Here is a 25,198-nt window from a genome sequence, read left to right as displayed (position 1 = left end):
CCCATCCTGTTTGTGCCCTTCTCCCTGTTTCCCAAACTTCTGTGCCAGTTTCCATCGTTCTCAATGTCACACTGACTTTTCCTGAGCCTGTCTTTTCTCTGTGCCACACAATGAGTCACACCGTCCCCCAAAGCCAACTTACTGCTTTAGCAGAAAAACTCAAACTACCACTTAAAGACCTTCAAAGAAATCACATCTAAAATGCTGCACAGAAAATTAACTCTTTCTAGGCAAATATCACTGAAGCCTCAAGTGATCCCCCCCGTTACAAATATCAGTGCGCTGTTCCAAACACAGAGTATCTTACCTGAGCATTTATTATATGGAAAATAACAATTTATTACTCTGAGACAGAAAAGACACTCAATAAAAGGACCAGGAAGTACCTTTATGCGACAAGGAAAAAGGAGGTACAATGATAAGCATCATACCCATCAGTTTTGTCATTTGAACACTGAATCCACAATGGATTTAACGATTCAAACACACAAGTAATGACAGCGTACCTTTATTGTAACATGTGCACTGCACTGATGCAGAGGATACAATGCCAGCAGTCTTCTCCTTGCACAAACTACCATCAATCAATAACTTCTAGGTGGAAGCAGCATTTAGTGCAAAGAATAATTAAGAAACCTCTAATGTTAACCATGTCTTGGGAACTGTTTGCATACATCGTGCAGCAATCACAGCCATCTCCCAACGGGCCTTTAAACATGGAAAACTGATCAGCTATAGCAGTTTGCATTTGAAAATTCTAACACAGAGACATGTTTTTCTTTTAAAAAAAATCTATACTACAGCAACAAATAAATAAAGACTAACAATGTCTATATATATTTGCTCAGAATCAATTCAGCAACTTAAAAAAATATAATGTTCGGTGTTTGCTGAACTGCTTTATACTGCATGTATCACTGCGAAACACTACGTTAAAAAAAAAGTTAAAGGAAAAAAATTCTTCCAACTCTCTTCATCCGCTATTAGTTGAAAAGTTTGCAAGCACTGCTGCCTCTCAGCTATTAATATGCAATTCAGGTCCCCTGGTCATTCTGGGAATCTTCACAGAGCATCCCTGCACACCCAGCAGCTCCCTGTGCAGTGATACCAAAGGGAAGCACAAGCCCTGGTACAACGAGCAGATTAAGTCATCTTCTAGCTCACAAGTTTCCTTGCTAAAAACCAAACCACCCCCACCTGTTGTGACTGATTTCTACATCTGCCAAGCTCACCCAGGAACACAGATGCTCTGAGATCTGTCCCTGTGGGCTTCATTTCGTCTACATGAGTAATCACACTAAGAACCAATGGAAATATTCATGCTTGCAAAGTTATGGATACACCTGTTTACAGGATATCTGCATTCATCTACAGCCAGACAAACTGACTGCAGTCCTGGATCATAAATGAAGTCTCTATTAGATTACAGGTAATAATATCAAAGTATTTTCTGGGATGCCTACAACAGACCTAGAACACTCAGGGAAATACAGGAAACTTTATTCTATTTAGAGGAAAGCTCTGTTCTTTGGGAGTATTCAGTGATTCACAAGCTGTAGGCCATGGAAGAACTGTGCCCTGTCTATATTAGAGAATTAACTGAGATAATTTAAAATATTTAAGACTGAAAAATGCTTCTATTGGCTATCCAAACTGAAAACATTTAGACCAATTATAGGCTAAAGAAAAAGCAGATTTTGGCACATTTTCAGTATCACTCTGGAATTCTGCATAGGCTACTCAGGTTCTATGAAGAGTTTATATATGTGGGATGCAATAAAATTTTTCATTATGTATAGTTTAGAAACATAAAGGACAGCTTTTGTATGGTTTGTCTGCATTAACAGTATATTGGCTGGGCAAATCAACTCTCCGATAAAACTAAGAAAATGTTGATATGGGTGTTGAATGAAACATCACTGCTCAGGATTAGAGTGTTCAGGGAAATAGTGCACTTTTTATTCTACCTTGGAAAAGTAAAAAATGCACATATTGGTCATATCCTTCCTGCCTCCTTTCAAGCGGGATTTTTAAGCACAAGTATTTTAGTCGCTACATAGCAAACTCTTGGAAAAAGATAACTTCTGACAGCATGAGAAACTGCTGAAGAAAAATGCATTTTCTTTCAGAACACAACTACAAGACAGCCCAGCTTCTACTGATTTTTTACACTGCAAGTGAATCCAACTGAGCAAGAGCCTCACACCACACAGGCCATCTGTGGCAATACAACCAGCACCGACCCTACTGAAGCACACACACACTTCAAAACATTCAGTACAGGTGCACGTAAAGATAGATCGTATCACACCCACCTTTCTTCATCCTCTAAGTCAAGTCTTACTTCAAAAATCTAGTGCTTCCCATAGGGCTGGGGAGAGGATCTGCCCAGATGAACCTCATTACACTCAATTTCTTGCACCATGGTGGAATGAAAACCCAGCCTTGATCTTCATACTTCAGTACAAAGCTACTGTCAAATCCGTATCAGAATCCAAATAACCAATATGGCAGCAACTAAAAAAATCCAGAAGGTAAAAGGCCAAAGATTCTTTTGCAGCAGAGATTACAGCAATGATGAATTGCTAGGGTAAAAAAAATGTAAGACTGGCTTTCTTCCCTTTGCAACAAAGGACTTGGGGTATTTCTCCTACAAGACTGTTTTTCTTTTTAGTTATACCCTTCTCTATATGGAAGCACTACAGTGTTCATTTAAAAAACCAAAACCTCACAAAACCCTCTCCCATTTTTAAAAAGCACCATAAATGAAAAATCTGTTGGAAAAACATAAACAACAAAAACTCGATGGACCACCTTTCAGGGATGAAATGCTAAAGATGTCTTTTTTAATCAACCAGTTTGTGAAGATCTACAAAAAAATAAAAAGGATCACATTCTAAAGGTTCAGTGCAGTCAGCAGCTATATAGTTTTGCTGCTTATTCATCTAACTTGACTTTCAAAAATAACACCCTAGCTTGTCAAAATATACATTTTCCATTTGCTTTTAAATTAAAATAATAATAAAAAAACATTTAAAGAATTCACAATCAATAGCATGACTAAGTTTCAGGATCATCTACAGCATATAATTTAAAGGTTCAAGATGCCAATATGCAGCATGTGGCAGGCCTATATGCTCCATGCAGCATGTACATTTAGAATCATCTCAAATAATCTTGATGTTCAGATGTCAGTCTGTTTCTTCCAAATCGTGTAGAATACCCATCTGGAGAAAATAAGAAGTTAAGGAAAAAAGGCAATACTTGTACACAGTTAAAATGCAGTTCTTTTTACTTATATTTATATTCTGAAAACTTCTGGTAGCTCATAAAAGGTAGGGAAAAAAACTAAATAGTGAAATCTACCTGGATTCTCTTCTTGACTCAGCAGTTCAAAGATGCCTACTCTTCAAAACACATACACGTTCCATTAAGGCCTGGCAGTCGTAATGGCAAAAATAACTAGTTTCTCTGAAACTGTCAGCTTTAAGGGCAAGTATCTTGATATCCTTCACATTCTTTTGACCTTGCATTTTCAAGACAAATCTGCGTTTCACAAAGAGCTGACAATAATGAGAAGCAGGAGGAGCTGGCTGGAGTCAGTATGGGGTCAGTATGGGGGCTAGAGCACCACCAGGCTTAGAGACACAGGAGGGAGGCAAATGAACACACACGACAGAAGAAAGGCTGTGGCAGTATCATGTGCTTAATGTATTATGGATAGGAAGATTGTGGAAAGATGTTTCCTGTCAAGAGAGACAGCCACAGCAGGCTTCACTCTGCAGAAACATTTCCAGGGAGATCCCACAAAAGCAGCAAACACTCCAGGGAAACGCAGATGGTACAACCACCTTACAGCAGATCAAAATGCCCCTCTCACACTAAGGGCTTGAAGTTTAAACTTCTAGGCTCCTTACATAACTTCCTTAGCACCTACAAATTGAAGAAATTCTGAAGGATTATTTTTAGGAATAGGATGTTGCTGAGAATATGCATATCCCTCTACTTGGAATATTTTTTTCCAGTAACACTAATTAGTAATTATTGTGAGGATCACTCTTCCCCATTCCCCAGACTTAAAAATAAAGTCTGAGCTGTATGTTCAAGAACAGCTCTATCAGATAATATCGAAAGATCTGGATCATGCTAATCTGTATGAAGTTAGTTTCTTATTTTAGTAAAAGAATGTAAGATACAGCCTCGTCAGAACTGCCAGGCAGCTTTACCCTTATCACATAGTTTATCCTACATCACACACACCAAAAACATTAAAAAAACATTAAAAAACATTTAAAAAAACACAGCCTATTTATGAAAGGTGCTGATCATTTACCAGCTGTGAATTTATAGCACTTTTAGAAAACAATTCCTACAATTATCCTCAAAATAAAACTGCCGTAGTTCATTTACTATGAAAAAAACATTAAGTATTTAAATCAGAACTGCCTTTTTGCTTGAGTTCATTACCTCCAAACAATCTACGCTTGCTTGATTTATTAATACACACTCTCCAGTCTTCTTCAATCTTTAAGGATACAATTCCATGTAGGAGGGAACACACACAGTTTCTTTTGAAAACTCCACAGGACAATAAAGCCTGCTAAGCTGTTCTTCATACAGAGTCAAGGCATCAGTCAGATTGATACAGTTTCCCTAAAGAAAAAAAAAAATCCCTGTCACAATCAAGCAAATAAGCAAAATTTCAGACGAACATATACATTTTGACATTACTGCAAGGCTCCCACATATTTCAGAACTAGATACATGCTGTTCTTAATATTTAATATTTACAAGGCAAACACTGAACAGCTTGTCTTCATTCTGCCTACAGCAAACAACAATTTGTATCCTTTCAAGAAAGGGTAAGTAAGTATGGGGGGGATTATCTATATTCTCATTAGCAGAAGCAAGCATTATATGAGGGCTTCCAGCTAAAACAGACCACCATGTGTTGTTTACCTATAACATCTACTCCATAACCGTTTTCTTTATAATTGCTTAAACGTATTAGCAAACAGTATTACAACATCCAGATTTTTCTCAGTTATTTAACATTGCCTAGATCTTATAGTGTTTAAATGCACTTTTAAAAAAACTATAGCCTATTAATTTTAAACAGATTCTTCCACAAAGCAATATGACAAAATACATCAAATGATATAGAAGTTCTCTGGCTGCAGGCTACATTATCTTGAGTTTCCACATGTCATGCTTCTGAAAAAGAAGATTTTCCTACAATACTTTTTTTGTTTTAGGGGTAAAACAACATCTCATTCTTGGAATACAAACACATCAAGGATTGAGCGAGGAATTAAAAAAAAAAGGCAAACCCCAAGAAACAAACACCCCAACCCCCAAAAAACCCAACACCCACCCTCCCCTCCCAAAAAAAAATTAAAACAAAAAACCCCACCCAACTCTCCCCCAAGCAACTCCTATTTGCAAGCACTACCTTGTCCCAAGGTAAGTATTATTAAGAAGCAGAAGTTAGAGCAGTGTATACCTGGGGTGCCCATACAGAGAAAGATCTAATTAGAAGTCCAAATTCTCCATATCCATAACACATTTGAAGATGTAGTGGTTACAGTGAGCTCACCAGAACACCAGACTGAACAAACACCAACTACCCAAAGCAATAAAAGTCAGTTGTGTAAGTTCAATCAAAAAAAACTCTTGGCAAGTTTCTTGACTACATAACCAAATAGACAAGCCAACACCTTACAACCTTAAATTCAATGGTCTTAGGAAGAGGGTGGCAAATACAAGTTATTTGGACACTAATTTGAAATTAAGTGAAGTTGACCACTGCGTGGTCTACAAATCACTCGGGTTGTTTTTTTCCAGGTAGGAGGCACTGAATGACGACTCACCAAAAAGAAGTGTACTGTTTCTGAGGCAGAGCACAGAGAAAATATATTCTGTGATTGTGGTCGAGGTGGAGATATTGTTAAAGGCCCTTGGCACACTGACAGCCAAATGAATTGAATTGCAGTCTTCTACTTCCACCACTTTCCTGAGGAATCTTCAGCTCAACCTATAGGCCCCAAACATGATAAACCAACCATGCTGTAACACTGCACATCAACAGCAAGTTGTATGATGACTATGAATCTCTCCAGCTCACACAGTATGTGCTAGTCTGGCCATATGTGGGGCAGGATGGAATCTTCAGGAAATGCATGGCCCCATCTTCCCCTAGCATGTAGTACAAATATCTTTTACTGCGATCAAGCACAAACCTGCTTTCCTCTTCTGATTTCTGAACAGTAGATACAGAAGCATTAGCTAGCATCTTCTAGAGCTATCCTCAATATATATAAAAATCCTCAGCTTTCCCACACATTTTACCACTTCTAGTGGAGGAACGTTTGCCAAAGACAAAAAGGAGAACAAAAAGGAAATTTTTATGTTAACAAATACACACAGCTCCTAAAGATCCAGCACAAGAGCCAAAGCCCCACAAAATGACAACAAGAAATGCAAGGCACAGAAGTTGTGTTAGAAAGAAAAGGAATGTAAAGCAAGAGCCTCTGTCTACAGAATGACAGGACATTCCTGCTGCTCTGAATGACTTTGGGAAATGTTTGTGTGCACCCGCAAGTGCACACAGTTTTGGAGGTCTTTTAACTGGCTATTGAATGCAGTCTCTTGTTCATTGTTGCCATTCAATGACATGTGTAACCCCCTCCTGACTGTGAAAGAACGCAGATGGCTCTATTAGAAAACACTAGATCTAATGAAAAAATCAGCTCCCTTGCATTCACATCTCATTCAGGATTTTAGGACCTCTAACTTGAAATGAGGACCCCAGGAACCAAGGACTAACTCAATGCCTCCGAAGTGTCGGATTGCCTATGTTTCACACATTGTGTTGCTCTGCTGAGACACTGCAAAGCTTTTAAATCCAGGAGCAGAGTCTTTAGGAAGGACTTTTTTTACTGTGCCACTTATTTTTGGTGGTCCCAGATTTTTTTAAATGGCTTTAAAATTATTACATGCACACAGATGCAACTGAAACTTAATTTTCACAAAGCAAGGAACTAAGATGCGTTTGAACACGTACTACCTGTGCTCTATAAAGCATACAACAGACAGAGGATAAAACAAGCAGAGGTGACATTTGAAATCAGTATTTCTAAACAGCTCCGTTTACATTGATTTTTCCATGTAACAACATCAGATGATAACTAGAACCAAAGTGTAAAATGTACATTCTGACTTTGGGATTTATACTATTTTTCCTACTTTTTATTGGTAGGATTTTTTCAGAGTGTATTTAAAACATTTCTATTTCCAGAGGAAGTGAAAAGAGAATTCATTCCACTCATCTTCCTCTGAATTTTTTGCATCCTGCTGATTTTTTTTCTTTTCTTTGGATTGTGCTCAAGTCTTCACAAGGAGAAAAGAAAACCTCAACTTGAAAAGAATCTTAACACAGCATCTTGAGAATGGTCTCAGGAATTATGTGATTCTTGGGGTTGTCCTGTACAGGGCCAGGAGTTGGACTTGGATGATTGTTGTGGGCCCCTTCCACACCATGAAATCCTATCACTCCACTCTATTTTATCACACTCTAATCTTCTAAAAATCGAATTTGGGAAAGCACTCCTTCAAAAGAACTTGCATGAAACATGTTTGATTATAATTTTGATCATATTGCACAAACAAAACAGTACTTGTTTATTTGGTAAAGGAAGGTGACTTGCTGTATATAGAAATTTTCATATTTGGGTTTGGGTAACAGAAAAGAAATGAGACTTGTAAAAAGTAGAAGACTAACACAAACTGAGCACAACGAACAGACTGCTGCAGCACTTGTTTAGTAACCTGTTATTATCCAGGGGATTGTGGTGGGTTTTTTTGGTTCAGTTGCCCTTCACAAAACATATCATTTTGTTTCAACATCAGACTGAATGCAGAAGAAAACTAAAAAACAACCTGTGTGTGTAATTTGAGTCACAAATAGGAACACTGCTAGGTAATTTACAGAGCACACCACTATTAGGTAGGAAGCTGAACAGGATACACAATGATAGAAGAGCATACAGTTTCCCAGACTGTCGCTTCAGTATTTCATCATTTCTCCCTTCTCCCACAAGAGACAAATCACTGCAGACACCATGGAAAACAAATTACAGATACAATGAACAAGCCAAGAAACAATTTTTATTTTCAAACCCACAATTCTACAATCTCCAAATCAAGATCTTGCCTAAAGGTTCAGACAACTCACCTGGCTCTTTTATCAACCTTTTTCTTCTGGACAAACATTACAGGATTTTATAGTTCTGCATAGTTGTTTTTTTTTTTTTTAACTATCTGGCTTTACTCAACACAAAGTTAAGCACTCCAAAAATCAAATCTACGAGACTTAAGGCTTATTTCAACAAACTTATTGGAAAAAAAAATCAGTATTATTAACACATTTCTTTAAAACATGACCAGCTTTATTAACCAAGACTACGGTGTTAGTAACAATGTCAATCACACTTAGATGTTCCAGTGTCACCAAAATGCCACAGGGAACCAAGCCCAAAATGCAACACAGTGTTCACTTTAACTCCCACTGCCTAATGAAGAGTTATGTGGTCGAGCAATGCATTGTTTGTTCTGAACAGACACCATATAACTCAAACAATAGCTAATACTGAATGCCGTTTAACAAGGGTTTAAAGCAGATGACTCACCAATTACACGTTTTCAAAAAGCAAAATCACTTTCTTTTATTTTCCCCACAGGGTTCAGCCAATTTTTCAACATATACAAAAGCCCCTACCAAACTCCTCTCCCCACCCCCCCTCACTTAATCTCTGTTCTACGTCTAACAATTTGGCAGGCAAGAACTAGGAGAATTATGCTCTTTTTTTTTTTTTTTTACCCTTAAGATGCATCTTTCTGACACAAAAGTACTTGAGGCAGTTTTAAGTTTGAGATTAACAAATCTTAATCTTAACAAATCTTAATCTCTAAGACCTTGCTTAAGACAGTTGGCTCCTGAACTGTTTCACAGCCTTTGCATCCTGAGTCTGCTCAGTACTTGCACTCACTTTAACAGCTTGTGCCCATCTCCCAATATGCATTTTTCCAGGCTCTCAGAGGGCATAAATTCTGTAGTTCTATGGGTCTAGTTTTTCTGTTTCTACAGGACAATGCATGACAAATTTAAGTAACAAATACAGTTCTGGACAGACAAAAAACATTCCTTAAAATAAGCAGCAAAAAAACCAATTGTTACAAATAACCCGTTAAGTTCCATTTAACTCTGCCCATCTACAAAGTGGATGTGTCCATCAACTGGTTACATGTTGGACTTAGGCCACTATGCTTCCTATAACCCTCAGAAAGTAAACTACTGAGTTGAAAGCAGGTGAAAGGGTCCCTTTTCCATACTTGCCCATTTCTTACATGTCTTACCCCATGTCATTGTCACGGGCCACTTTTGTTTGTGACTGTATGCCAGAAAGGTTTAATTTTTATGTTTAGCATGGGTTTCTATTTTTATTTTATAATGATGTGCCAGAATTGGACATGGCCATGGTTGGCTTTTATCCTCCCTCATTTCAGTGACTAATAAGCAGTAAGACACAGAGCATGAAACACTAGCATCAAAGCTAGGCTAAGGTTTTGGGAGACAGGGAGGGCTGTTAAGGAAAAATGCAGGGAAACCCAACTGGAAGTACCTCCACTGGCTAAATTGTCAGTAACATAAAGAAATAAAAATGTCTGTTCCTTAAAGTCTCTCGAACTACCAAGAAATCACAGAGGCTCACACGGGCACATACAGCCATTCTCCCAGCCTCCTTCCATGGCTCAGGCATGGAGAATCTTGTTCCCTCAATGGAAATGCTAATTAGAAAGCCCACACAGCAGTCAAAAAAAGGAGTCTAACTTTGGAGCAACATGATGATTGTCTGGACATTTAGAGGGCTGTATAAGAGAGTGGCCAGGAAGAGACAGCTTAGTGAAGGGCCACATGTTCGTGTGGGAGACACATGATCCCTTCAGTGGGTCAGTGCTGTTTACTGGAACCTGTGAGTGGTCTGAGTTTCTATCCTGCCTGGGCTGAGTGACCCCAACCAGGAAGTCACAAATTCCTGTTCAGAGGTATTTTTAAAGGTTCTACTACATAAACAGGCTGAAAATGATAGCTTTCTCAACCTCAAAAGATTAGATCACCAGAACAAAAACTTAGCACAGAAAAAGGCATTTTCTTAGCTACATATAATCCACTGACACTCGAAGACAACCTTACAACCAGTCTCTGCATCTGACAGAGCGTGGTTTCACAGCTCTTGGGACAATCCTCACGCGGTACTATGAATGCACAAGAGTGATGGCTCAGAAAAACAAAAGCCACACATCATGCTACAAGTATATATACTCATTTCAAAGGAATTTCAAAAAGAAATTACTTAGGCCATTAAAAAAAAAATCATATTTTTATAAAACCCAATACTGTAAAAACACTTAAAGTGTTTGGAAACAAGTTGCCAGGAAGGTATATTAGAGATGAAAGTGGACCTCAGGATACACCAAGATCTTACATCCTTATCAATTCCCATTTCTCTCCACTGTGATGGCTGAGAGCCTGTACCTCTGTCTCTTCTTGGAGAACATAACACCCAGCACCTCACAGACACGGCCTTATATCAAATCATTAAACACTTCAAAGCACCAGCTTCAGAAGAAGAATGGAAATAAGAGCATGCCATATGACCACTGAGCCTCAGAGTGGTGGGATTATGTTTAACAGTAAGTTTTCACAAACAAATTTCAAGTCCTAAACCTACAGACAGGTTTGCAAGTTCTGCAGGCTAAGGGCCCCAAAGCTCATGTCCCTCTGTGCAGATCCTACGTAGACTGCAACACTCAGTGTGGATGATGCAGCTAGAAAAGCAAGGGTGTGTAAAGCACAACTGCTACTCATACAAGTTTTTGTTCTGTGATTACTATTTGCACAGAGAAAATAGAGGCATTTTTCTCCAAACACACTCAGACACAAACTTAAAGCAGCAGAGAAAAATATCCATTAACTGCCCTTTTATTTCTTTCCAGAGCTGAAAAAAAGGAAGATCTGTCCCCTGCATCTTAAAATTGGCCACATAAGCTCTTATATTCCCTAGGAATACGAATAAATAGCCTGAAAAACCTTCCAGAGGCAGAATCTCTATAAATGTTTATAAACTGCCAGGCAACACCGGTTACCTGCCTCCACCTAGTGGAGACAGGACATTCTGCAGCAGCATTTGGAGACTGCTTTGAGGATCACCACGGAAGGAATCCCGAGGGAACCACCAGGTGTGTTCAGAGCAGCATGCCAGAAATAATTCTTTTTATAATCTCAGATAAATTAAATCCATCTGGAGTTTGCACTAGACCCTGCTTGCTGACAATTCACATGCACATCAGAACGTTTTCTAAAACTTGTGCAGAGCTCAATGAAGAGGTGACGAACATTTCTTATTTTTCCCAGCAGTGGCATTTAGACAGCAATACATTACAGGAAAGGATGGCATTCTGTGAACACGGTTCTACTTTTAGGTAAAGCATTTCTTCGGCATTGAAATGAATGACATTCTAACTAGATGCACATGATTCTGTTCAGGGTGCAAGGGGACAGACTACTAACTACAAAGGACAGAAATTTTCAATGTTAGTACAACAATGCCAAGGCAGAATCACAGAATTTCTCAGAATCACAGAATTTTTAGGTTGGAAGAGACCTTTAAGATCATCGAGTCCAACCCATGTTCCAGCACCTCAACTAGATCATGGCACCAAGTGCCACATCCAGTCTTTTTTTAAACACATCCAGGGATGGTGACTCCACCACCTCCCTGGGCAGATGATTCCAGTCTTTGACCACTCTTTCTGTGAAAAACTTCCTCCTTAATTCCAGCCTGGATCTCCCTTGGCGCAGCTTGAGACTGTGTCCTCTTGTTCTGTCTGTTGTTGCCCGGAGAAAGAGACCGACCCCAGCTCAGCACAGCCCCCTTCAGGAAGCTGCAGAGAGTGATAAGGTCACCTCTGAGTCTCCTTTTCTCCAGGCTAAACACCCCCAGCTCCCTCAGTCGTTCTTCATAAGGCTTGTGTTCCAAGGCCCTCTCCAGCCTTGTTGCTCTCCTTTGGACACGCTCAAGCATCTCAACGTCCCTCCTGAACTGAGGGGCCAGAGCTGGACACAGCACTCAAGGTGTGGCCTCACCAGTGCCGAGTACAGGGGAAGAGTGACCTCCCTGCTCCTGCTGGCCACACCATTCCTGATCCAGGCCAGGATGCCAGCTGCCTTCTTGGCCACCAGGGCACACTGCTGGCTCATGTTCAGCCGGCTGTCACCAGCACCCCCAGGTCCCTTTCCACCTGAGCACTGTCCAGCCACACCGTCCCCAGCCTGTAACGTTGCAGGGGGTTATTGTGGCCAAAGTGCAGGACTTGGCACTTGGACTTATTGAACTTCATCCCATTAGGTTCTGCCCATCCATCCAACCATTCCAAGTCCCTCTGCAAAGCCCTCCATCCCTCTAACAGATCGACACACGATCCCAGCTCAGTGTCATCTGCAAAGAAGAGACAACTCTAATTGCTGGCTAGTGGTCACCAGGACAACGATCCTTTTGCTGCATTTTTCTTATGAGACACTTCGTCACAATAGCAAAGATGATACTCTGACAAGTAAAGGGACATTCCCTCAGTCCCTTTTCTTGATGATATTAAATAAATTTTGTTTTAGAGAACCAAAATGCCAAGAAGGGGCTGGGGGGCACAGAGAATCCTGCATTTTGAAAACACAACTGCCTTAAAAGGCACATGATTTCTTCAGCAAGGCCTGCTATGTAACATAAGCATCCTGGAGGTAGATAGCTGGACCAAAAGTAGCTTAAATTCCCAATTCCACAGAGATAAAACCACTGGCATTTTATAGCAAACACAACAGAACATTCAAATTTATGAGTTCCCAATGTGTGACGAAGCTGCCAAAGTTGGTAGTGGTCATGTTTGACCTTCTACCTATAGTTAAATCAATCCTCCAATAGCTAGCTTCAGTTAGTTCAACTGAATTTAAATTTAAGTAATTTAAACAAAGTTATAGACAGCTAACTTTATTTAAAGCACCCCAATAGTCTGTTCATCCTGTGGCCAGACTGTTGAGTTGTCTGGAGGGTCTGGGTGTGGAGGGTCTGGGTGCCAGGTGCCCACAAAAAACACTGTCATTCCCCTGCTCAGCTGGACAGAGGAGAGACAATACAGCAAAAGGCTCAAGGGCCAAGATAAGGCTGGGGAGAGAACACTCACCAGTTACTGTCACAGGCAAACAGACTCAATGTGGGTAATAAACTTAATTTCCTCATCGAATCAGAGAGATAATGGGAAATTAATCCAAATTTTGACAATACCTTCCCCTACCTCTATTTTCTCCTCAGGGTGAACTTTATTCACAAATCCTCTACCTGCCCCCTACTGCACTGATGGAGGATGGGGAACGGGGATTGTGGTCAGTTAATCCCATGTTATTTCTGCTGCTCCTTCCCCCTCACACTCTGCTCTGCTCCAGGGTGGGGTCTCCCCCTACAGGAGACAGTCCTCCACGATCTCCTCCAACATGAGTCCTTCCATGGGTGGCAGTTTTTCATTAACTGCTCCAGCACGGGGCCCCTGCAGGGTTCACAGGTTCTGCCAGGAAACCTGCTCTAGTGTGGGCTTCCCAGAGGGTCACAGCCTCCTTCAGGTATCCACAAGCTCCACCATGGGGTCCTCCAGGGGCTGCAGGTGGATCTCTGCTCCCCTGTGGAGCTTCATGGGCTGCAGGAGCACAGCCTGTTACACCATAGTCTTCATCATGGGCTGCAGGGGAATCTCTGCACTGGCACCTGAAGCATCTCCTGTCCCTCCTTCAGTGACCTTGGAGTCTGCAGAGCTGTTTCTCTCCCATGTTCTCACTTCTCTTGCTGGCTGTTGTGCAGCAACTTTTGGCCCTTCAAAAATCTTATCCCAGAGGCGCTACCACAGTCACTGATGGGCTCAGCCTTGGTCAGGAGCAGGACCATCCTGGAGCCAGCTGGCATTGCCTCTGTTGGACATGGGAGTCCTTCCCACTCCCCCCCACTACCAAAATCTGGCCATATAAACCATATAGAGAGGGTTATTCCATTTTTACAGAGGACTATTTTGTTTTTTCAGGCCCAACTGGGAAGTGGCTAAAAGGACCATCAAACAGGCTGAGTAGTCTATCAATAGATGTATCAAAAGCTCTGATAGCTGTCTGCCCCAGTATTAACTGTCCTTTTTTCAACATCTTCAGGAAGACTAAATTGCTAGAGAACACTGCTTCTATACTCTAGCACTTGCATTAGCTCTAACTTCAACTTTAAGTCACATTAATTTTAATATTGTTTCTTTCCCTTCCTGCCATGTACCACCTTGCTATGTTGGGACCACAAAATATAACATTGCATAGTTTTCAGAACAGCTAAAACTCACTAGGGCTGGTTCAGGATTGCTGTCCTTTCCTTCTTTCTGTGCAATCACGTGCTGGAGAGCTGGCTTCTCTCCTCCCATGAGGACAAAACAAGCAGCAGGTGCTGCACCAGTCTCCACCTCAGCTGGTTCCAGCTGACACAGAACAACCCCCCTGCCCTCTGGCTGCAGCACTGCCATCATTTCAGCTTTCAGCACAAGGTTCTTTTTAAGAGTCTTTCTGCAAAGCCCAACAAAACCTGTTCCCAGATGGACATTTTCCTACATTCCAACAAGGTGAGCTAGTATCATTGTGTATGCTACAAGGACAGCAACACAACAACTTGCTCTGTTTCCAAAGCATTTGGTGTCCTTTTGATAGCAAAGTCTGCCACAAATATTTCCACAATTAACAGAAAAGAAATGCCATTGAAATTTAAAATGTGATAAAACCATGTTAATCATACTTCAACCACAAATTTCTCTTGCCCATACAACCACAGCATTTTAAAATAGAGCAGCACATGAGAATTGCCAGAAACATCCTCGCACAAGTTTTGCTTTTCTTTATAAACCTGCACAATTTTACAGTAAACAAATTTCTATATATTTCAGAGCTTAAGGATATTATTCTAAAATACAGTACTTATATTCTCCACACATCAGTAGATTAGTTTATGAGCATGACCAAAGAAATACAACTTCAGAGACTGAGAAGCATCTGCTGGCTCCTGTCACATTCTTGTACAATAGCACACAACCTTGTGGCATTTCAAATTCAGGATTACCTGAAATATTATCTGTTGAAAGCTATATCACAATTCTATTACCTAGGAGGTGACTATACCAATTTTCTCATCCCACTGCACCTATGTCAAACTCTTACATTTTAAGGAATGACAAATTTCCGTGTTTTACACTCTACAATTAGAGACATTAGCTTAAAAACCATCTATCTCTTCATGAAGTACATCTGTTCTGCTTTTCCAAGAATTGTTTAGCTGCAATATTCTGCAGTGTGCCTTGCTGAGTCTTAAAATTCTGCTTTTGAACTCCAAACCAAAGCACTATATATTCAGCTGAAATAATGAAAAAAGACAAGTCAGTTAGCAAATCCTAACTTTCATGAAAAATGCCTGTGAAGTCATTAAAGGGAGAAAACCAGCTTGAAGTAGATTTTTAGTTAGTTTTATCTTTTTTTTTTATCTGAAAATATGCAAATTGCAATAGATATAAAGCAGTACTTTATTAAAACCAAGTATCATACCTGTGTGAAGTACTTTCCATCTTGTTTCAGGACTTTCATTGAGAGGTCAAGAATCAACCGTAGAAATTCCCATGTGGAATCTGCATATGGGCAACGATTGAAAAACAGAAAGCACATTACTGGCTCATTTCCTTATTACATATTCAAGACTTGCAAAGTTAAAAAAAAGCCTGGATTAAAAAAAAAAACAAAAAACAAATGCAAACCATACACAATTGCAATGATGGCAGGAGTATTGTCTTTCTTCACAGGAATTTTCCTGAAGTTTCCAATAAATGATGCAGTGAGGAAAATTTACTGGAGTATGAACTCCAAATACTTCAAGAGCTACATGAGTTTATATTACTCCGGAATAAGAGATTAAAAAGAGTGCTAGACACTTGCTAGTCTTTTCTAATATTAAAAAAAAATTAAAAATAAAGTTATCTTTTTTTCTCAGATCTGCTTTTTTAAATTGAAAAAAATAAAAGCATTTATGCTACAGACCATTATGCAGCAGGACAGAAATGTGAAAATTCTCAGAAGTAAATAAATTAGAAGACTTACCTTCTTCTGGAGATGTGGAGATTGGAACAGCTGTCAGATCATTAATTACATAATCAAACATTCTTCCTTCTTTGGCATACCTCTTCAGTACAGGAATACAGTCTTCAATTAGAACCTGTAAGAATGAAATATTGTTGCTAGTCCTAAAAAAACCCCTAAAAATGACCAGGTAAAAGGAACAAATCTGCATTCACAGAAATTAGGAGGAAAAAAATTACAAATTTAAATACATATTTAATTCTATTTAATCCAACTTTTTACATCATATAGACAGGAGGAACTTGGCAGGAATTATGACAGTGAAAACACAGGCATTCCAGGACTGAAGTTCCTAGATCTGTGACCACTGCTCTTTCTACCAAATGCTGACAACAGTTAGCAGTTCCAACATGTGAGTTAAAGAAGGTATTTGTATGAAGGGTCACTGATTTCCATGGAGTAGCATGTGACTTTTTTTTTTTTTTTTTTTTTTTGTGAGTTTTTATTAGCTAGCTCCTGTAAATTAATAGCTGTGACAACATCTAAGGGCCAGTAATGAAAACAGAGACATGTCAGATTACACCTGGGCTCATTTGTAAGTGCTGCAGATGCAGCACAAAGAACTCAACAGCAGGGATGCTTGACATCTGTTGGGGTTTTTATTTTAATATAACAGCAGCATAATACTAAGGGATTTTGCCTGCAAATTATTTTTAATTCTTAAATGTATATTACAAATTCAGCTATTTTCAACAGTATAGAACAACTAAGAAACACATTTCTTCTCTCTTTTGAACAGTTTAAGCAATATTGTTAAACACAACATTCTTACTGCTATCTCTTCTTTATTTCCCAGTTATTACATTCTCCTATTTCACATTCCTTAAAAGCTACATATGCAACTAATTTTAGAGGTCTGAAGAGACTTTAAATACTTCCAACATAAACTGCAGTTATTAAAATATGCAAATGTCATACAAAAGGAAAAAAAGCTTCCCAAACTTAAGTCAGAAGACTTGCCCCCAAAACTTTGCCATAGCAGTCCTTCCAGACTTGGTCTATGTGTATTTGAAATCTGACTTGCAATGAAAGAAAAACAAAACATTACCTGGTAGCAGTCTCCTTTCAGATTGTCTAGGACATCTCCGCATGTTTTACGCATGTGTTTCTTACACCCGTCAATCACCATTTGGTCAATGTTTGAAGTCGGTCAAGGCATCATAAATTCCAGAAACAATAGAGGTAAGAGTTTCTACCTCTTCAGAAACAAGTTCACAAAGAAATATTCAGCTGTGTCTGTTGGTATATATACTGCAATAATCAACCTTATGTACCAGTACATAGATTATGTACTGGTACATAGATAGATCTGTACTCCAGACTCAATCAGATGATCACAAAGTGCTTGCTTATTTTTTGTTTTAACCAGTATTTTTGATAGCTTAGGTTATCATTACTATGAAAGCCTGAAATGTGAATTGTAAGACTACTGAAAACTCCATAAACTTAAACTAGATTTTTATAACAATTATTTTTAGTCTCAGCAAATAGATCTCAAAACCTAGGATGATCAACATCTCCTATGGCTAACAGTGGTTTATGTTACAAACTATACCAACTACAGAATGTTGAAAATTTGATTTGTATTGGTAATTTTAGAACAAGGCTGGTCAATTCATCAATACAGTTCATCAAGTCCTGACATTTCTATTGATTAAGTTTTTTCTGCTTCTAGGCACTATTTTTTAGATCTTTCTTTAGGAAAACAGACAAACTCAAGAAGGCAGAAATGAGCCCAAACTTGACAGACCTGTCTTCTGTTATTACAGAAAGCACCAGTCTGATGGCAGAGGCATTCCTTTCCAGCCATATATAAACTGCTACTCAAGAGTTATGGTATGGATGGGGAACCTGAAAGCAGGTGTTGCATGATGATGCACAAATATGTAGTCACTGGGTCTCTCTAAGCTGCCAAAAAGAGACTTCACTTTAGACCCTATGTCCTCGTGCAAATCAGAACCTGACAGGTAACTGTGCTCAGTGAGTGCTAAGGTATCAGCAGAAAGCTCAGGTTGATATGAATGATGGGCCATTTGTCAAAGGATATCTCTACCATAGTAACCATCTTTGGCTTCAGTTTGACTATCTCATAGAGTATACCTCCATCACCACCTCCTAGGATTAGCACTTCTTTCCCAGTGTAATCTTCCTTTCCACTGCCCATTATGGCTTGAGTATATGCCAGGTCACTTTCTGCCAGATCTGAATGGAAGAAAGAAAGAATTGGACAGCAATATTAAATCTCCAGTTGTTCTCGTTAACTGGTATTAACCCAGAGGTGATACAGTATAGACCAAAGCAAGAACACCTACAGAAACAACATGGCTCTCAGAGACAGTCCAAGTAATGAGATTCTTCTCAGAATCCCACACAGGATTTCTCCAGTTGTCCACATGAGCCCAACAATGGCCACCTCAGCACTGAGAAGTACCAAGTACACCAACTGTGTGCCAAGAGAAAAAGTAGCAGAGCAAAACCATTGGTCTTTGTAACTTGATGCTCACACTTCACATTTCAGTGGGTTTTCATCTCAGACTCATCCTGCAAGAGATAGATCTGGAAATTTTTGAAAATCCATTGCAGACCCCAGCTAATGAACAACCTGGATGCACACCCGTGGATCCCTGCACAGAAACAAACATGACCATGAACACCCAGGTACTAAAGGGCCCTGCAGCTTGTCTCCTGCCAGCTTTAGCATCAGAGCAGGCAGTAACACTCCCAAGCTGCAACAGCAAGGGCCAAGATCCACACTACCAGGGCCAAGCTTTGTGCAGCAGCACATTGTGGCATATCCAGTCACTCTGCCTGGAAATCACCACCTCACTTATGAGTGCACACTAACAAAATGGGAAAAAGCATTGTTTCAAAATACCATGGAAGGAAAATAAGTAATGGCATACTTCCCTTCCTACGAGGCACACTGTCATAATGTTCAAGCAAAACCTCATCTCCATATTAAACACTTATAAAAATTTCTGGCTAGAATAATTGAATATCCAATTTGATGATTTCTAATAAAATTTTATCTGGATTAGAAAATACCTTGCTAATGAATTCAATAACAGTGCTTTTCAGCTGCCATCTGCACAGAAGCCCTCTTGACAGTTGCAGAAAGCTAATTGAATTGTTAGAGGTACTTCTAATGATTTCAAAAAGCTGTATTTCAATTTCTTAATTACTCCACCATTAGAGTGAAGATAGGTATTCTATCCTGGACAGCAACGTTCTTCGTTTACCAGAGTCAGTCCTTTTCAACATAAGAACTAAGAGATTTTACAAAGCATAGGCCTTTTGTTGCCTAGATTTTCCAACAGTCTCCACCTTTAAAGAACAGCAGTCCACCTTCTCCTAAGTCCACTTTAAAAAATACAAAGGTCAGCAGGCACAAAGTACCACATATAAAAACCCCCACATAAAGGTGGGGTCACTATTTTGATTAACTTATGAGTTCAAGTTCTATTATTTTGAAGAAAAGTCAAAAGATGTTTGCCAATAAAGCAGCTAAATGGTTGGAGATACAGCTGTCCTATACCTCACCAAGCAAGAAATTCCCTTAGAGAATCAAGGGAGCAGCAGGATTATACACACACATGCCAGGTATGGCTTCATATTTCTTTAGAACTCCACTGTGTTTTGAAGACTGATAAAGTAGCTTGTTTTACTGTCAAAGAGAAGCTCTCAGAAGGCTGTACTGGCAACAAACAGAAAAGTTCATATAAAAGAATGGAGGAGAGCAAGCTCTGCTATGGAACACTATCTTCTATTCTCCCAGGCCACTTTCTGCAGCAAAGATATTAACTCTGGAAATTTTTTTTTTTAACTCTAGATTTTACACTGGTCAGCCTGATTAACATCCTTAACATACAGGAACAGATATATCTGCACAGTTTCCAGCATCTGAACCATTACCCTTAGACATCTATTAAAACTGCCATAGCAGGATAGAAAACAACACTTTTGACATTTTCATGCCAGAGATCCTTAAAAGAGATGATACTTACTAACATCCCCACTGAGAATAAGAATATTCCCAAACTGTTTTGAATGCAGAATTTTAATATTCTGAAAAGGTGAATCTTCATCATAAACAACTTCATCTATGTCATACTCCACCAAGCGCCCATCAGCTGTGGGCCAGTATCTATCAATAACACCTCCTCTCAAAATGGCTGGCAACCTGAAAAAAATAATATGAAAGAAGATTACAAAAATTCGCAATGTTTATTTTTTTAAAAATCCACTTTAAACATACTGTGGAATCACCATAATAACAATATTTGTGAGAGGCTTCTAAGAAAATTTGCCACATTTAACACTTAACAGATATAAGAAATCTACCTATACAGATACAGGAAGTCATATGTTAATTATATATAACTTGCTAAGGGACAGGTAGTATACATGGTTCTTCTTTATGTACAGCTTCTACAATGTATGTGTGAATTTCTCTCTATTCCTAGAGATGGAATTTACATAATGAATGAACCTCTGTAGAATAATCAGCTCATGACTACAAATTAATAAAATACAAAAACAGAAGGCAGGCAAAAAACCGTGACAAAACCTCTCCCCATCTTCAGTTCAGTTAAGAATGACATTTCTCTGAGATTAAGTGGATGTCATTCTGAAGCTATACTCAGACACATTTTAATACCTAGAGAAACAAAAAAAGAACTATTACAGTGTTTCAAACTGAGCTGGGTCAGCCTGCAGTACATAACCACAATCCTTGGTATCACCCAATAGTCTGCATTACTTTTTAAAAGTGGTTCAAGTGTCTGCTGAGATTGTTTTGGGTATGTTGTTTGTGGGTTTTAGGATTTTTTTTTAAATTTTACAGAGATGTACCTTGGATCAAACCAGCATTTCACCTGTAAAGACAAACTATCTTTGAAATGACAGCAACCAACCAAAGAGATTGCACTTAGGAAAAACGTGCAGGCACAAAGTTCATGAGATCTCCCACACTTTTCAAAGAATTAAAGAGTTTTTTTCCTGGAGACTGTAGCAGAAGATCAGATCCAACAAGCTTCTTCTAAATTCCCTAGTGATTCCCAATCAACATTCCAGAAACACTTCCTACCCCCAGCGAGCCACCAGATGGCGGCACACGGTGGGAGCAAGAGCGACCCTGCCTTACAACAAAAAGGCGTGAGAAACTTCTCCAGCTACCTTCATCCTACTGCAGCTGCCCGTGTGCAGCTGGCACCAAAACAAAACAATGCAAAACTAATTAAAAAGAACCCAAAAAAAACCTCATAAAAATCCCACAAACCAAAAACAAGCAAAAACAAAAGACACTGAGGAGCGTGTGACAAGATCCATGTCAGATGCACCGTTCTAGGAGGTTCATCTCCCTATACTAAAGTAAGCAGAAGATCTAAACCACTCCAGGCAGACATTGCCTTGACCCGTTGGTAAGAATTTCCTATCACAGGATTCAACAAACTCCCTTTATCATTTCAGCATCAAAACAGCCTCAGGAAGCTTCTCCTCCTCCTCCTAAGCAGAGATGCAAGATCATTTATGTTCATACACTGTGCACCTTTTGTGAGGCTTTACAGGTTGAAGTAACAATTACTCTGTTTTACATACAATGTAAAACAGAAATAACAATATGCAAGTATAATACCACTTTTCAAATTACTACTGTTTTACTTGTGCTCTCTCATAACCTTCAGATCTACTTTCTGTCATAGCACCGCTTAACTGTTTTCCTATTTTGTAGTTCGCTCCTTGGCTTTACTGAGCCTTGTTGGTTTCACACTTGCTTTTTACTTTTCTTGGCCCACTTTCACTTTTATGTTCCTTCAAGCACTTGCTGCACTTTCTACCATGCATGCCTAGAGTAAACCCTCCCTGGTGTCAAGGAATCAGTCACTACCAGACAGCCACCACAAAGACAACAAGAAGCTACATCCAGAATGAAAATTATTTCAGCATCAGGCCATGAGCTGCAATCTGAGTCCTTAAATTTTAACACATAGCCTTGAATTTAAATAATCCCAACTGACAAAGAGCTTGCCAAGTCTCCATCCTTAAGTTTAATTATAAAAATTTGCTACAAAACATAGCTACCTTCTTGGCAGTTCCTTAAACCACACATACCCACAGCAAGCACCACGATGCACAGCAGAGGCAGAGACGTGAGGAAGAGCTGCAGGAAACCTTGTCAGGGCAAAATCTCCTCTGTGGGCTTGAGCTCCATTTTGGCTCTAATCCTCACTCCTGCTCCCTGTGCCACTGTAGCTCCATCCCCACCTGCCCAAGTCTTTTGCCAATCCTTGACACCCAGCTCATGCTCAGCTGCCTCAGTACTGCAGCCCAGCCTGGCAGCCACAGGGCTGGGTCTGGTCCTGTCACCATCACCAGCTCACCTTCTCCAGGAGCTAAGGGATGTGGCCCACAGGGTACAGTTTATGTTATGCCCTGGCCTATTCCCCTGCCACCCTTGGCTGCCCAGCTCTTTCAGAGCAATCTACTCATGCTTCCACACTGCATTTTCTCTCACTATTTCATGCAACCCTCACAGGAAACTAAAAAAATCCCATCCATCCTTTCCTTCTCCAGGCTATTCACTGCATTACAGCAAAGCCTAACTTGCTTATTATCTTTAGTAACTACACAGACAAGCCACATACAGAAGTAGAGGTACAAACTTACCGTTTCACCCTTTTTATGTTTCCATGAATCAACTCTTTCATTCTTTCTTCTACTTTGTTTAGAAGCTGCAAAAAATAGCAAACAAGAGGTAGGAATTTGCAGATCAGTACTTAATGCAAAATATCTGTCAAATTAGCCTACCTGGAAGTCAATAAAACATAGCACCTGCTATGAAAAATCTTTGAAATGTAACACTAGAAGCCCCTGAGTAACTAGTTGGCCTCCTCAGCCTTGTTACTAACAAGAATGTGCACATTTTAGCAGCTGTCATCACCACATTTAGCTGTTCTCCAGGACAACGCATCCAAAGAGGGAACAGGAGAACACTTCAAAGTTCCATTCCTGCTACAGCAGTGACCTCTTCCCCTGCAATATCCAATGTCTAGAGCCTTCATGCCAGAGGAGATGAAGTTGTTTTTCTCCAGGAGGCAAAAGAATGAGTATGGAGGCTTCCCATCTCTCAGAACAGAGAATGCAAAGAAGTCTCACACTAATAGACCAGGCTGAAGGCTGAGCATCTCACGTCCTCCCTCACTGCCCTGGGAGGCTGAAGAGACCCAAGCCCTAATGAAGGCTGCTGTATCTTCACAGCTGTTACAAAGAACAGGAGGCCCAGTACTCGCAGAGGAGTGTGTGCATTCATGCACTCAGGTGTGTGCACAACAACAGGTGCTACTGCTCCTCATCTGTGAGCATCCAGGTTTGAACTGACTTTAGGATTTTCAATCTTTTATCACGACAGACTTTGATAGACCTTACAAAAAGGGGGTTCCCCATACAGTCAGGTAATCCTAGTAAGATAAGCAACACTCGTACCTGATCAACTTCTTCTCTTCCTTTCATGTCATCATTGTAGCTCTGCAGATCCACCAACACCAGTCCATGAGGGTGAATTCTCAAATTGGCAAAACTACGACAGAGACAGTGATGTCAAATTTATTATCAAAAATCAGTATGGAAAGAAAATCTAAGTTATATAAAATTTCAGAATGAGTTTATTTTTCCTCAGCATCTGTTAACTGTTGGCAGTGCCAGCTCAAGTCTTCCTCTTCAAGTCACAAAGAGCAAACAAAGTTGCAAGAACTTGCCGATCACTACACAACGAATGAAACCAGCAGACAGCAAGGCAGTGAAAAAGGGTGTTAAAGCCACAACAACAATGGTACAATGAGAATACACTGCTTGCTAGCCTACAAGGCCTGGTGAAACAGGTGTGTTGGTTTAAGCTTTTTAATTGAAAACAATTCTTAAGAAGACAGCTGAACACTTTTCTTCCTCTGTATTTTCCTCTTCACTTCTGGGGGTGTGTCTCTTTTGTTTTGCAGGCAGGGTGGTTGGGATTGGTTGTTTGATTTTTTTGTTGGTTGCTTTTTAATTTTTTTTTTATACTAACTATAATCAGAGACACTGATCACATTCAAAGCTGAATAAAAATCTGTAAGCATCCCGGAGCAAACCACAGCTCTGACTGGCAAAGATGTTGCAGCAGCAAACTCTCATTGATAAATACAGATGCAAAACCAACAAAATTCCTACTGTATATTTACTACAGAAACATTTAAAGACCAAAGAGTGAGGCTTCCCCACACTAAGTACATTAGGTGAACAGTGAACCTCCAAGAACTTGCAATGAGGACAACAAGAACTAAGGGCAGTGGGGAAGGACACAAGAAAACAGTGTAGCAGAGGCAATTTCCTTCCCATTCTAGGGAGGAGAGAAGACAAAAAGAAACAGAAAGGCTACAAAGGAAGTCGAGGAGAAAAACATACCCTGGGAAAAAAAACAGAAGAGGGGATGAGAACAGGAATGGCTGAACAAAGAAAGGGTATTCAGGGATAGAAACGCACTAGTACAACACAGAAACCTCAGATAAAGCTGTATCATCCTCTGAATGGTCCATTCTCTGCCTGCCTCCTCTTATCACCCCACTGAGCCCCAAAGGGAAACACAAACCAACTCTTGTTATGACAAAGTTTACATGACCTTTCATCTCCCCACCACTCCCACCTTTTTTGTCTCTTCCAGAGCCCCTTTTGCAAACTGTCAGCCTCAACAGGAACACCACCTCTTCCATGGTGCTGGGACCTTCAGCCCTCAGCTGCAGTCAGAGATAAAGCCCTGAATATTGTGTGTTATCTGAAGATAACTTCTGGTAACTGTAAAACAATCAAATTATGAAACTGACTGAAGCAGTTCAAGAATAAAAAAACCTCGCTGGCTTTGGA

General features: G+C 39.8%; 1 protein-coding gene across 1 annotated transcript in view; it reads right to left on the bottom strand.

The window, feature by feature from the left end:
- Positions 1-299: 299 nt before the first annotated feature.
- SMS (spermine synthase) overlaps positions 300-25,198 on the bottom strand; it is a 44,790-nt gene continuing 19,891 nt past the window's right edge. Inside the window, exons 3-11 of the mRNA XM_038133272.1 lie at positions 23,789-23,882; positions 22,973-23,037; positions 20,311-20,486; positions 18,354-18,508; positions 17,355-17,444; positions 16,268-16,382; positions 15,722-15,801; positions 4,538-4,653; positions 300-3,227 (exon numbers count right to left, since the gene is read on the bottom strand). Coding sequence (XP_037989200.1) covers positions 3,185-3,227; positions 4,538-4,653; positions 15,722-15,801; positions 16,268-16,382; positions 17,355-17,444; positions 18,354-18,508; positions 20,311-20,486; positions 22,973-23,037; positions 23,789-23,882 — 934 coding nt within the window. The 3' untranslated portion in view covers positions 300-3,184. The remainder of the gene's footprint in view (positions 3,228-4,537; positions 4,654-15,721; positions 15,802-16,267; positions 16,383-17,354; positions 17,445-18,353; positions 18,509-20,310; positions 20,487-22,972; positions 23,038-23,788; positions 23,883-25,198) is intronic.

Source organism: Motacilla alba, chromosome 1 (genome assembly GCF_015832195.1).
Source record: "Motacilla alba alba isolate MOTALB_02 chromosome 1, Motacilla_alba_V1.0_pri, whole genome shotgun sequence".
Taxonomy (NCBI): domain Eukaryota; kingdom Metazoa; phylum Chordata; class Aves; order Passeriformes; family Motacillidae; genus Motacilla; species Motacilla alba.
This window is presented reverse-complemented; position numbering and strand designations above follow the sequence as displayed.